Source organism: Lissotriton helveticus, chromosome 2_1, assembly GCF_964261635.1.
Source record: "Lissotriton helveticus chromosome 2_1, aLisHel1.1, whole genome shotgun sequence".
NCBI lineage: Eukaryota > Metazoa > Chordata > Amphibia > Caudata > Salamandridae > Lissotriton > Lissotriton helveticus.
Window position 1 is genome coordinate 247,389,739 of NC_136059.1, and position 14,334 is coordinate 247,404,072.

Genomic DNA, 14,334 nt, shown 5'->3' on the forward strand with positions numbered 1-14,334 from the left:
TATCTGTCCACATGACAGCTGTGCAGCTGTCGGACAAGCTATTTGTCTGTCCACCCATCTGTTTGTCTGCCTATCTGTCAGTCTGTATTGGTCATATCTTTTGTGGGTTCTCAAAGATCCATGTGTTGTTGTAACTGTCTGTCCCTAAATAAGAACTTATTTAGCTTTATAATGATGCCAGATAAAATGTTTGTCAGATTAACTTAACGTTTTTTAGTTATTTTGTTACAATGATGCATTGGTTAGTAGAACAAGTCAGTGACTAGGTTGTTATGGGGTGGCAGATCCATGTGAGAAAAGATGGAGGATTAAGAAATGGTTGTCATTTCGAAAGCCGGATGGTTGTTGCCAAGTTTCAAAACTGAATGACGCTTTTATGCAAACTCCATGTGCTGCAAGTGCAAATGGCACTCCCTATCTTTGAGGCAGTGTAAGTAGCTCATTGCTAGCCCAGCTGTACTTCATGCACACTTCCGAAAACGTTTGGTACTCTCAACTTTCGATGTATGAAGCGGGAAAGGGAGATAGCTGTCCCTTGTCTCACCTATCGGCTCCATCTTTGCACCAAACACAATTCCTGAAACAAAGGAACTTCCACCAATCCGCTATACACCCAGGCTCCTCTTCACTCGCCCTCACACACCCTCCGCATCTGTTGCACCCGCAGCCGCTCCTTCTCCAACATCGCAGCGAAGACCTGGAACGACCTTCCCCTCCAGCTCCGTACAGCCCTCTCGCTGGTAGACTCCAGACAGAGACTCAAGACCTGGTTCATCGACAGTGACACAGTACCCAGATACCCCAAGAGGTGACAGAGTGTGCTTTACCAATGTTGATTGAGTGAAGGGCCACTTTAATGGAAATTCCCTTTGCCTAGTCACAGTTTGGATCATATCCACAGATGATATCTGCTGGATCACATTGTTTTCCTATAGGGTTTTAGACATTAACGAATCTGCTATGGAAAACATTCCAGTCAGTTGCCTTTTGAATCTTTCGGCTGGTTATTGCGGCCTACTGGTGCCTTTTGGTTTTACTTAATGTTATCACCTAGCTTCCCAAATGTATTCCACTAGACATAAACTGTCCATGTTCGAAGTCAATATGCGAAAATTGATTCAGAAGAGCCAGTTGTAACTGGTCAAGTTATATTTACTTTTCATTAGTATATTTCTTATTCGTGTGACCCATATTTCAGTTTCGTTCATGAAAGTCCATTCTATATTCCACAAGAAACCCTCTTTTGGGTTCTGCTTATTGATGCAGTGGTGCTCGAGAACAACCCTTGAATATGGGTTCTGGCATTCTTTGCAAGCTCTGCAATGCATCATTATGCCAAACGAGATTGCTTCTGCATTACTGGAACAGCCTCTATTACCCACACGTGCGTGCAAACATTGGATTACGGAGCCCATCACTAGCAGCATTAAATGAATGTTCTTGCAGCTGGAGTTCAGAGTGTGCGGAAAATGATTCCAGCACTAAAATGAGGAACATTTATTAAATGCCTGCTGCTGGCAGGCCGCAGATTCTTACAGAAAATGCGTCTGGGCCATCCTTGCTTTTCACAGTTCTCACGATGCACGCGATGCGCATTCAATGCAAATTTAATTGGAATGCAGCTATTGTAAGCCTCTTTTCGTGAACATGTTTTAGGTAAATGTTATACAGCGAATCATACAATTATATGATATTAATGAATTATAGAAATATTGTCTGAACAAATCCACTGCAAAAATGCGCTTATATATTAAGAAGCCAAAACACTGGCCCCATTCGGGAAAATACTTAAAAGTACAGCTAGAGATTTACATCTAGGCCTGACCATACTGTACGTTTTTTTCCTGTTCGTCAACGTTCCTAGTAATGCCTGTGGAAAAGACCAAGCACATGTTTCCTGGAAGGCTACTGGGAATGTCACATGGCAATGGCAGCAGGCTCCTACTCCTACTGGGTGGAATTCTACATGCTGTAGAATTACACACAGTGGGCTGTGGAGCCCCCTGTACAAACACACACCTGTTTGTTTGTTTTTCTCTGCTTGGTAAACGTTAATTTGGTGGGAGCCCTACAGTCCCACCAAATTTGGGAGTAATCCCATTGTCCTTCCCATACCTCAAGGGGACTTACTGCAGCCTTTGGAGTGAATCTCTAACTCCAGAGTGGAAAGGGGTCAGATCTAAGGGGCCGATTATGATAGCGGTTTTTCCGCATCCTCCGGGCCGACGGAAGCCACCGCCGGCCTGGAGGATGCGGAAAAACCGCTGCGGAGCCTCAAAAGACCCACCGCTATATTAGGATGGCGGTGGGTCTGGGATTCCGTCCGCAGCCTTTCCGCCGCGGTCGCCTTCCGACCGCGGCGGAAAGGCTCTAACATGGCTGGCGGTGTCTATCAGACACCGCCAGCCATATTAGGATGGTGTGTATCACTTGCTTTTCCGCCTTGGAAAAGCATACGGAATTTCACTTCGGGGGCCCGGGCCCCCTTGGTGAAGAGGGGGTGGGGGGTGCACATGGGGGGTACCTATGGTACCCCCCTGCATTTGCGTGCACAAAGCAGCAGGCACCGCGCGGTGCCTGCCGCTTTGTGCATGCAAATGCGATGCATGCGTTTTTAACATTGCGGCGGGTGCAGCTTAAAGCTGCACCCGCCGCAATGTTAAAAATAGAGGATGCGACGCCAGGGTGGCGGTCATATCCTAATTGCACAGGAGGGAATGCCGCAGCACTTGCGGACGTTCCCTCCTACTCAGGGCTGTCCGCGATCGTAATGTGCCCCATGGTTAGGGAAAGGTCCCTAAATGTATATGTTTGTGGTTGCTCCCAAACGTCTAAGTTAAACCATGCCTTGGAACGCACTCTACGAATAATATGCATAGTCTAGGTTTAGCCTATACACAAGTCCACCTAACACATTGCAAAGTAAACCAAAAACAGAAAAATCACAGTATATTTAGCAAACGTGTTAGGAAATTAACATCACTTTATGACATTTTGAGAGGGAGTAATGAGGAAAAAGGAGATAAGTGAGAGCAAGAGAAAAAGCAAGAACGGATGACGAAGAAGAAAAGAAGACAAGAGGGGATGTATGTTGTGGTGATTGAATTGTAGCGTTCAGAAAACTCGAGATGTACATTGGGATCCTAGCTTCACCATTAGACCAAAGTGTGTGATCGTGAGCTCTTTCTTTTTATGCGCAATAAAACTGGATAGTTTATAGTGTACACAATGTCAGCAAAGGAGATGAAAGCGATCGAGTGATAACACTGAAGTGAAGAGAGGACGATAGAAGAACAGTGACATCACACTCACTGCCCGCTCTCAGTGAGCAATACAGACGTGATGAAGATCATTATTATTGACGTCATTCATTTTACGGCACTTAATGTGAAAGAAAGCAACGCTGCCTACAGAGGTGTGTGTGATATCTTTACCTTCCCATTTTAGCGTTCATACTAGTAACCTTCCCTTAACACAGTTGGTGGTTTACCATACATAGGGATGTTGATTATGTTACATGTACTACTTCATTTAATGTTGTATGATGTCTCGAGCATGTGGGTAGGAGGTAAGTGCAAAGAGGGCAGATGAGAGGGGACACGGGGATTAGAGCCTAGGTGAGGTCCTAGCCTAGGGGTAGGAGGCAAGGGAACAGATAAAGGAAGGACAAAGGACAAACCGGGGGACATGCGTGAAGCGGTGAGAGAATATATGGAAATGACACATAGAAATGCAGGAATATAAAGGACAGGCATGAGGTGACAAGAGAATAGGAGAAAGGAGCCATAGGGATAGAAGTTAATAAAAAAGATAAATCATGTGTGAGGATGAAAGGATAATCTAAAAGTGCAACTAGATGGGTAGGGAAGGAAAGGGGAATAAATGTGAGGGCAAAAGAGGATTGGAGCATAGTAGTTAGGAGGATAGGAGTTATCAGAAAGGAGGACAGACACGAGGACAGTTGAATTGGAGGAAAGAAACACAGGACTAAGGAGGTGAGAAGTGGGTATGAGAGCAGAGACAAGAGAACAAGGACATTGTAAAGGATGGAACAGAAAGGATAATAGGCGTGAGGGAAAAGAGAGGAGGAGGAAACAAGAGAGGAGGAGGAAAAGTACAACTAACAGGATTGGAATAGAGGATAGGCGCGAGATGACGAGCGGACAGGCACGAGATGACAAGAGGACAGGCTCGAGGGGAAATCGGGATAAAAGGGACAGGCACAGATGAATTATGTGAGAATGAAAGGAGGGCAGGTAGGAAGAAGAGAAATAAGTTGAAACGTTAGGGTAATAGAGGAGGGGAGGAAAGGAGAGTTAGGGGGAATGGAAAGGAAGGCAGGCATGAGGCAACAGTGGAATTGGAGGGAAGAAACAGAAACAGAAGGGATGACACTGGGCTGGGAGGAATGGGAGAAGAGATTGAGCATACTGGGTAGAATGGAAGGGAAATGAGAATAGTGAGGCTCCAGAGATTAGGAAGATGGGGACATATGGATAATAAGGAGGCTACAGAGGTTTGAAGAGAAGAGAATACATTTGAGATTTGGAAACAAGGCATAAGGGGTTGGAGGGAAGGTAAAGGACTGGGAGAGGGGAAGTGAAGGGGCAAGAGGAAAGGAGGAGGCTGACAAGGATGCGAGGAAAGGGAATGGAGATATGAGAGAATGGACATGAGGAAAGGCATGGAGATATGAGAGAAGGGAAAGGAAGGAAGGAAGGTGATGGCGGTGAAAAAATTAGGGAGGAACGAAACGAAGGCTTGAAGTGACTGGAGGGGGAGATAAGTATAAAGGGCAGTGGGAGCAGGTGGAATGTGAAAGGCGATCGGAGTGAAGCTGCTAGGAGCAAGGAGACTCCACAAGCTAGGCACACTGCTTCCTGTTACCATATGGTGCTGGAGGAAATGTATCAAATTGACCTCAGTGTCTTCTCTGTGCTTCAGCACTTCCCTTGGTTAGCCCAACATACGCGGTCGGGGATTACTTTGTTTTGGTGCACCAACTGGCACACTGACTGAGATTGGCCTGCTAACTGTGTGTGATTGCTTTACTGAGGGCACGCTAACGCTGCTAGACCAACTAATAACAGATCATGGCCTAGCACCGGGATGATTTCTAGATTACAGAGCTCTTACCCAAGCTTTTGCACGGTTTTGGCAGACGAGCTCGCAAGAGCCCCGCATCACGGCTATTGTAACGACTTATAAACCTGGGTCTATAAGGCACCCAATGGGATGGTCTGGAAAGGCATGTCTACTGCCCAAAGCTGGTGGAAGACAGATCTCAGGCAGGAGATCGCGGACAAGAAATGGGAAAGGATGCTGACCTACAATAAAAAAAGAGCACCAGACTAACGTTTACACAATTTAACATTTTGCACCAGACATACTTACTCCCTGGGAGAATAAGAGAAAGTATGGGGCGACCCGAGACCCTGCCTGAGATGTGGGTCATTAAAGGCGGCTTTTTTTCCATATGGCCTAGGCCTGCCCGGTAGTACAAATTTACTGGCACAAATAGTTCGCCACCTGGGTGGCACACTGGGGACACCGGGTCGTCAACTGGAATTGATGACAAAGGTCTACTTTCTGGGCGACTCCTCCCGAACCGCACCTAAGCAGGCAGGAAACCGACTGCTAGACCTTTCCCCGGTCTTGGCGAGAAAACTGATCACAAGACATTGGACGGGGAGGGCTGGTCCCACATATGTTAGGTGGCGGGTCAAAGTGGAACAATTGTCAAAGGCAGAGGAGGGCTGCAGTATACACAGACACCCTCTCTTGGACATGTGGAATGAAGTTAGACAGAGTTTTATAGAATACTCAGAGCAATCTGAGGCACGAACTACAGAGCAGTCAGAATAAGAGGTGTGGAGGGTCCGAGACCACAGATCCCGAACGCTGAGGCATGGTTGGATATGGGGATCCACCATAAGGAGACGGGATGCACTAATAAACGACCCCAAGAAGAGGTAACCCTAATGATGATGCTGCAGTTAACTGAGCATGTGCATGTTGTACTTGTTAGAAGGTTTGTTATGATAACTAGAACATGCCTCATGTACTGTCCTGTCCTGTACTGATTACTTGTATCGCAAACAGTTATCCTCTATATTATATGAATCTTCTCCACTGGGACATAAAACTAAGAAACAGAGGTTTGAAAAATAAACAATGTTAATATTTATGCTAAGTGCAATTATGTAAATGTGTTATGTAACCTTGTTTCAAATATACTTCCTTATTCACAGCCTTAACAAGGGCCCTACATACATTTATGTAAACATTTTATATTAACTTAGTTCAGATATTGTACCTTGTTCAGAGCTGTAACAGAGGCCCAATGTATTTTTACATAAAGAACTTATGTTAGCTTATGCTATCTTAGTTTCTATATACTAGCATACTCCAATCCTGGTCAGAGACCCTAGGTGCATTTATGTAAAGGTCTTGTTTTAACTTAGCTCAGTTATAGCACCTTAGAGACAACCGTAGCAGTGCCTGGATGTGCTTTTACTTAAAGATCTTAAGTTAGCTTATGGTATCTTGACTCGTAATCAGGCCCTCAAACTCAAACATGAAACTGTATTGAAAAGTTGTGACTTAGTGTAACATAAAAATTAAATCACTGCTGAATGTAATCGTTAAGAGACTGCAAAACATTGTCTGAAAGCTCAGTGCGATGGTGAGAATTGTACAAATCATTGGTTTCTCAATAAATATAAAGTTTTGAAGTCATCTCTATTCTTCTGTTGTGCAACACTGTTAAAAGGCGACATCTATATTCAATATAAGTGGCATATCTCTAAGAATATAAGATCTGTAAAATAATAATCCCCTATTAAACCACCAAAATATGTATATTTATCAACAGTTAATAAGACAAAACTTGCTGAGAGAAAACACGTTTTGGGGATTTGTAAACCACGGCAGCATACCCTTAGCGCAGGCAGCTATTGTTAATGCTTTACAGGTCTGTGTAGTTTTGACTCCAGCTGGGAAGGAATTTGCAGAAGCCTACAGACTGTAGTTGTCTGGGTGTGAGACGAGCCCAGTAGACAAGCTCTGTTTGCTAAGTAAGAGAGCGATCCACTGTGAAGTGTTTCTTGGGAGACATAGGGCACGTTGAATAATTGACTACTTGTGGCTAGAAGTCCTCATAAAGTGGTGCAATTCAATTCTTTAAACAAAACCTTAACTTTGAATCCACTTGTGAATTTGTTTGAAGACAATCAGTGTATTTACTGGTACACCATGAAGTTAAGCACTCTAATAATCAGAACATGAATGGAGGAATCTATGAGGTTGTAGGTACCCACATGTAATAGGCAAATGCAGAAAGGTAATTTAGATTTTTCATAGTGACCTAGCTTGAGTATGAGAAACTTCAGGGGTTAAGAAAAATGTACCTTGATCAATTCATAAATTGCAGTTAATCCGTTTTTGTCCTGGGATACATGTGATCAAGATTTTACAACACTTTCAAGAAGCCTTTTCCACGATCCAGAGTCTGCAACATTACAAAAATAGCATTCACAAAGTTTTTGAATGCAATCTGGTAAAGGCCTTTATCTCAAAACGAATCTTCGAGTCCATTTGTTTGTCTGAATTATATAAATACATTTTTTTTCTTTTACAGTTTGTCCTATCAGTGCCCTTTTACCTCTCTACATATCCCCCTTTACTCTCTCTTTCCATAGTTTGTGGGATCCACAAAGGACTATTTTACATCTCAAATGTACACTGAATCACCACACATTCATTTTGTTATCTCATAGATGCATTTTACTAAAAGAAAAAAAAAATATATATATATATATATAGTTTTATTTTTTTCACTGCTGCAGGCTGGGGTTTAATGATTTAGTCAGACTCAAATACAAGCCAGACCTATTGGCTTTGCCAAAGCTTTTTCCCTCGTTCCTCCCCTCTCATCTTTTTTTAATCCATTCCTACCCCTCCCCTTTTATGTTTTCCAGTGCCCGCGTTCTTTTCTTCTTCCCTGCTTCCTCTTTCTATGTGGGTAATGGAACATTTAACAGACTACTACTAATTCATTTTTCATCATCTGTTATGTTTTATGAATTGCATTTTTTCTTCTTACTGGTCCCGGGGTTTCATACCATTTCTGATCCCTTTGGTTTTTTTATGTGTTTTTTTTTTACAAAATCATAAGGTGTTTTGTCCAAATGTTTTGCAGCATTTTGGTAATCCTCCGAACTGGAGGAGTTACAAGTCTGTAACCACCATACTAGTAATTTGCATCTTATATTGTTTTTAATCGGGAAGAGCTATCTAAAAATAAGACTTTTAATTTGTTCAGCTGCAAACTGTTTCGGTACAAGCTAGCATGATGTTAAAGCCCGTAGCTAAAGGTACACTAAACCATCAGTCCAGACTCAGAAGATTAGGTATTTCTTATTTTCTTTTAAATTGTACATAAAATGTCTTCCATAGGAATCTTGCAAGCATTCACTGAAATATACAAGCACAAGTTTATCAAACCCAGTTTATGACCGTTGGAATTAGGGACATTGTCTTTCAAGAGTTAGTCCGAGAGCCTTTCAAAGATTTACTCTGTGTTTACCTTTGTTATTCATTGGGATTCGCTGGACACAAGGGCTCTGCCTACAGACTAAAGACAAAATCAAACATCAAAATGTACTGCGAAACTCTAATTTATTGTAATATACACATGAAGTTGAGGATGTAAGAGTTGGGAGTTGAAATTAAATTTGCGTTTTTTCATTTGGCTCATTCCGGCATTCGCAGAGAACAAATTCTCTTCTGAATTTTGAAATTCTGGTCACTTGTGCATCTATCTAGTACACATCATAGCGCAATCCTCCGGTACCTGAGGAATTCTAATCAGGTCTCCTTTTGTTTCACAGGCGTTTACCATGCATGCATCTCTTCCACCAAGTCTGCGTTGACCAGTGGCTGGCTACCAGCAAGAAGTGCCCAATCTGCCGAGTGGACATTGAAACACAACTGGGCTCCGACAGCTGAAATTGGAACTGGAGGCACAATTTTTCTTATCAGGTCACACGGCCATAGACCTTGCAGCAAAACTTTGCCTTCTGAGCCAATTGATTTAGAGGACAGCCTGCAAGCACATTTGTGAAACAAGGAATTGGTGGTACGTAGTGGTAGGAGAGGATCCAAACAGCCATATTGGCCCAGTGTACGGGAGCTGGTTTTCCCAGAGCGAGAGGGCCCTGCGCTGCAGACGTTTTCCTTTTAATCCTGAAGGTACTAGTCTGGTAGTCTGGCCTATCAATCCTACACGTCAACGGATTGTATATATACCTCTCAAATATGTAGAAACATGTAGGGGTCTTTAGCTATTTCTGTGGATGGCAACTGGAGCATGTGAGCTTAAGAAATGTCCTGTGTTTGGTGCCCTAGTCATCTTGTGATCGAAATGTCGCTATTTTCTAATTTGCACCAAATATTTTTCATAGATTCCTTGTTTTTATTTGGTGCCTGGATGAACCATTAACGAAAGAAGTCGAATCTTCCCATCTTTCAAAAGGCGGAAGCGATGAAAAAGCAAAATCCTGTTTACAGTTAAAAGGATAGCATTTTTCGGCTGTTTTTTGCCTGGCTTTGTGTTTTTTATCATGTTTACAGAAAGTTGCAATGAGCGAGAGTGTGTGTGAGAGAGAGAGAAAGGCCTAAAAAGGAACAAAATCCTTAAGGGATAAACAAATTGGGAAAGAAGAATCTTGGTTTTGCTGGAACGGGTCTGCTGTTGCTGGACACTAGGGCGAGGCATGTTGAGACGACTCTGATTCTATTTCTAGCTTCTTCGCTGGCAATTGCACCATGAGTTTGCTAGCTCTCATTTTGCTGGACTTTCCACCCCACTACCGGTGTCATCACTTCTGTGTGCCGCATGCAGTTACACATTGTAAATAGTCAGACCCATGGTTGTGAATGGGATCCCATTCGAAATGTAGCCAGTTCCCCATTATAAATGTTCAGAAGTAGGGTTGTTGGATGTACCCTGCCAGAGGAAAGAGAGACAAGGTGACAGCCTAGGCATGTCATGCTCCTGGCCACCTGTAAAACATTTCCTAGAATAGACCATTATGTAAGGCACTCTACATTCTGCATTAAAAGGTTCTTAACCCTACCTGCCAATGATATACTGCAAGTATCCAATATAGGGAGCATATTTTTATTCTAAGGCCTAAAAATCTGCAACAAAGTTTCTTAGAATAGCACTTCGTATAACACAGGATAGTAGTGTTTAATATTCCAATAGTAAACTGCAATTCTAGGCACAACATTCCATTAGTAATTACTGTGCATTGAAAGTTGATGTGAAGCGCTTAGTATTAAAAACAGAGATGCCTTTTGCAGGGTACATGTGCACTTTGAATTTTCCTGGGATTATTGATGTTGAAGTGTTCAGTTGTAGACACCTACAGAGCCTAGAACCGTACTATAACAAGAGATCACCTCTCTCCTTTACCTGCTCAACCTCTTGATAACATAATAAATAGCCATAATTAATTTTTCACTGGGCTAAGTTTGCAAAGTAAACCGTTCCCCCTGAATGTTAGTGCCTCCAATAGATCACGTTTTCAACCATATAGAAAAAGTTTTAAAAAACGCATTGTGTAATTAAAAAACAGTATGATACAAAGGATAATTTTGCAGTAATGCTATTTCAGGGTTTAGGTGAACTTTGCAAACCATTTGCTCGCTGTCTCGTGGTTTACCATAAAACTCCACAATTGCAATACAGGATACAATTCTCAGTTCCTCATTGTGCATATATGATTTTGCATAAAAGTGTATCTACAATGATATATGTTCATGCTATTTATAGCCCCTTCAAACACCACATAGGTATACATATTCGAAATATGTGGGGCTGTCTTTAAGGCAGCCATTTTAGTTTGGGGGTAGCACAAGTACTAACAATGTTAATTGTGGTTCCAATATGGACACACATAGAGATAAGGAGATCAGACTGGTCTTTCATTTTTCCCATGATTAGTGTTGAGACATATTGTCATATTGTGTATTAAATCACGTAGCATTATCACCACTCTTGCCTTTTAACTCTCTATTTCCAAAACCGAATAAAAAGGGAAAAAACGGTTACTTCCAATAAATATCTAAAGTGATATACAAAAAAAATTAAGCAGCTACTAAGCCATTTATGTTGCATATGGGAGGCTATATAGCCACCTCCGCAGTTTGCAGCTCTTCCTCTGTCCTTATTTTAAGAGATATACTGAGCACTGAAAAACTAAGAAGACTTGAGTGCCTTTGGACGAACAACTGCCTGGTTAAGCAAGTTGGGCCAGCCTCCAGCAACAGCAGATGTCGCTGTCAACACTACCAGCAAGAAGATATGCAGGTGGCTGCTCCAAGTTACACTGGCCCGCTCCATGCTCTTATGCCAATCAGTAGCTTGGAGCAAACCATTTGGGGGATGGTAGTGAGTTTTGAGGTCTGCTTAATATGTGTTTTAATGCGCAAAAGTATTACATTAATTGCCTAACGAACAAGCACAGTTTTTAAAAGGTGAATAAGCACCAAATTCCTATTGTAATCCTCTGGCCTGTGTGAATGGATGCAACCCTACAATGCTGGTTCGTAGTGTCTGCGACTGTACTGGTGTTTCCGGTTCTCCTGTGTTTGCTATCTCGTGCGAGTAGAATGGCATAGAATGATTTACCTTTCTAGGAAAAAAATGATAGTTTACAGGGTTTTGTGAGTTTAAATGCCTTATATTTAACAATCATAATTTATGACTAACTTGTAGATATTGTGGGTTCTTATTTAATTATTTTTATAGTTGTTTTTTGCATTTTTAATTATAATTTATTTATTTAGAAATGATACTAATTTTTTTGATAACTCCTATTACCTCATTTTGCATTGTTTCTGGGAATGGAATGCTTTGCATGCGTCGGTACTTAAAAACTGAAAACTTATCTTGTTAAAAAATCAGGGTGTGTGATTACAAACTGTATTACTGTGGTGCTTTATCTTGGAAACATTCCATACAAATGCAAACCTTTGATTCTGTATGATGTGACATAGTGGAAAAACTGCAATATAGTGAACGTGTTTAGCGCACATATATATGAATATTATTTGCACTCATAATTAAACTGAGATAATCCTTTCACTTGCTTCCTAATGTATTAAACAGTTACAAGTAACACTTCTCAAAAACCAAATATATTAGCTTGAGTACTATTATTTCTGAATCAAAAGTGTTGTGCAGAGGTCATGCATTGTGGAGACCTCAGGCGTTTTGTTTTGCACTGACAATGTGTCTTTCGTGTTAATTAGAATTACAGAGTAAAATAGACTGTTTCTTACATGTGAAAGTCATAAAGGTGGTGAAATATAGCAAGAACCATCTTATAAATAAATTTTTTTGTCTGGCTCAAGAACATGCTAGTTATATCATTGAAATAGTTTGATTACATAGTATATGTATTTGCATGTGCATCTATATACATATACATCTAGGAATATCTATCTGTCCATCTATCTATCTATTGTGTGGGTGTGAATATATATATATAACACACACAAGCACATGTGTATTTGTGTATTTGTATCTTTATGAAACCCTTAAAAAATGTTTCCCATTTACCTATTCATGATCTCATGACATATTTGCCCACTAGGTCCCTAAGTAGGCACACCACGTGTTTGAACTCAGGGACAGGGGGGTGGAGTATGAAATGACAGACGTTCATCAGCAGCCATTTTCTCGTACTTCGATTGGTATTCAATAGGTTCTTTCAATGTTTAGTGAGGAAAGCATTTGTTTTTTATTTTGATTGTTAAATACGCACAATGGTACAGATAGCAGCTATAAGGAACAGTGGATGGATCAAATAGAACATTTGTACTGAAGTAGGAGAAATCAGTACTTTAAGTGCTGTAGACAGACCAGAATGGTGTGCTCGGTCCAGCGGAGACTAGACTTTGGGAACAGGGATGTGAAGAGGAGAGTTGGTCTGGCAACATGTAATTGGCAAAGTACTAGGCAATGCAGTACAAATTGTGTTTGTTTTGACCTATTTCATTACATGAATTCTGGATTTCAAAGTACACAACTTAGCCATTAAAACATATCTCTTCCCTGCTATATTTAGTATTAGAAGAAAACAGTGGCAATTCTTCAGACCAAATTGTATTTGGAATCAGTGAAGGAAAACAGTTAAATATTACCAAATTTATATCAGACTCCCTCCTCAGACACACTCCTTTGAGCACACGGGCAGCAGCAACTGAACAAAAATGCAAGGAAACAAGAGATACTGTCAGCTATAAATGTGCTTTGGCCCCTATCCCTTTTTCCCCTCTGAAATTATGAAAGAATAATATTAAAAATAGCTATAATTGTTTTTAAAATATTAAAACTAGTGCTTATTGTATGTTTTCTTACATTTTTCAAATTACAAGAAAAAAGGTACATTTCAGCATTCACTCACTTTATGCTTACCACAAAATACACATTTTGTTCACCTCACATTTCACTACACTATGTACAGTATAAACATTTTGACATGGGGTTTCATAAATGAAATATGGACAACGGTTATGTGACACTGTGTCTATGGACTCTATTTGTCACACAGTGCGTAGGCACTCAGTGGGACCTTCTACGTGATGCACAGACGTACACAAAAATACAGTCCATAATTTCTACAAGTACATGAATACATATATTTGTGTGTAAATATATATGTATAAGTGTGTGTGTGTGTGTATTTATATGGATATGTGTAAATATATGCATAGATAGAAAGAGATTAATATATGTATATTTATATATACATATATGTACAGATATCAAGTTTTATGTCCTTATTTTATACAACTGCAGTGTTTTATAATCCATAATTCACCGTAATTATGTCATATTTCTGAATTTTGGGCCTTAATTTATAGGTTTGGCATCATTTGTGTGACGTATGGTGTTTGTCCAACGAAAAGACTACAACATTTCAATGTGATAGAAAACATACATAACGAGGAAGATTTACCAATGCCCTAAAAACACATTTAGAGAATGAATAAATCATTCTGACCCTTTCAAAATCCTAAAAAAATGTAGAACGTAGTATAAAAGATCCATAACAAAACTTTGTTTCTATAATTTCATTTTTCATTTCATGATGCTTTTGACTTTTGTAAATTACTCATTTTAGTTCTTTTAGGTTGTTGTGTCACCAACACCCTGAAATGTTCACCTAATGTCTCTCGGGAGTGCTTAATTCACAAATTCTTTTTTCTATGAGAGGCTACATGGGTGAAGAAAAAAATGCCTTTTTGTGAAAAGGTGAT

General features: G+C 40.7%; 1 protein-coding gene across 3 annotated transcripts in view; it reads left to right on the forward strand.

Moving 5' to 3' along the window:
- ARK2C (arkadia (RNF111) C-terminal like ring finger ubiquitin ligase 2C) overlaps positions 1-12,206 on the forward strand; it is a 196,733-nt gene extending 184,527 nt beyond the window's left edge. For all 3 annotated transcript variants that reach the window (XM_078674761.1, XM_078674760.1, XM_078674762.1), the window contains one exon: positions 8,892-12,206. In XM_078674761.1, the coding sequence (XP_078530887.1) occupies positions 8,892-9,009 (118 nt within the window). In that variant the 3' untranslated portion in view covers positions 9,010-12,206. The remainder of the gene's footprint in view (positions 1-8,891) is intronic.
- The last annotated feature ends 2,128 nt before the right edge of the window (positions 12,207-14,334 follow it).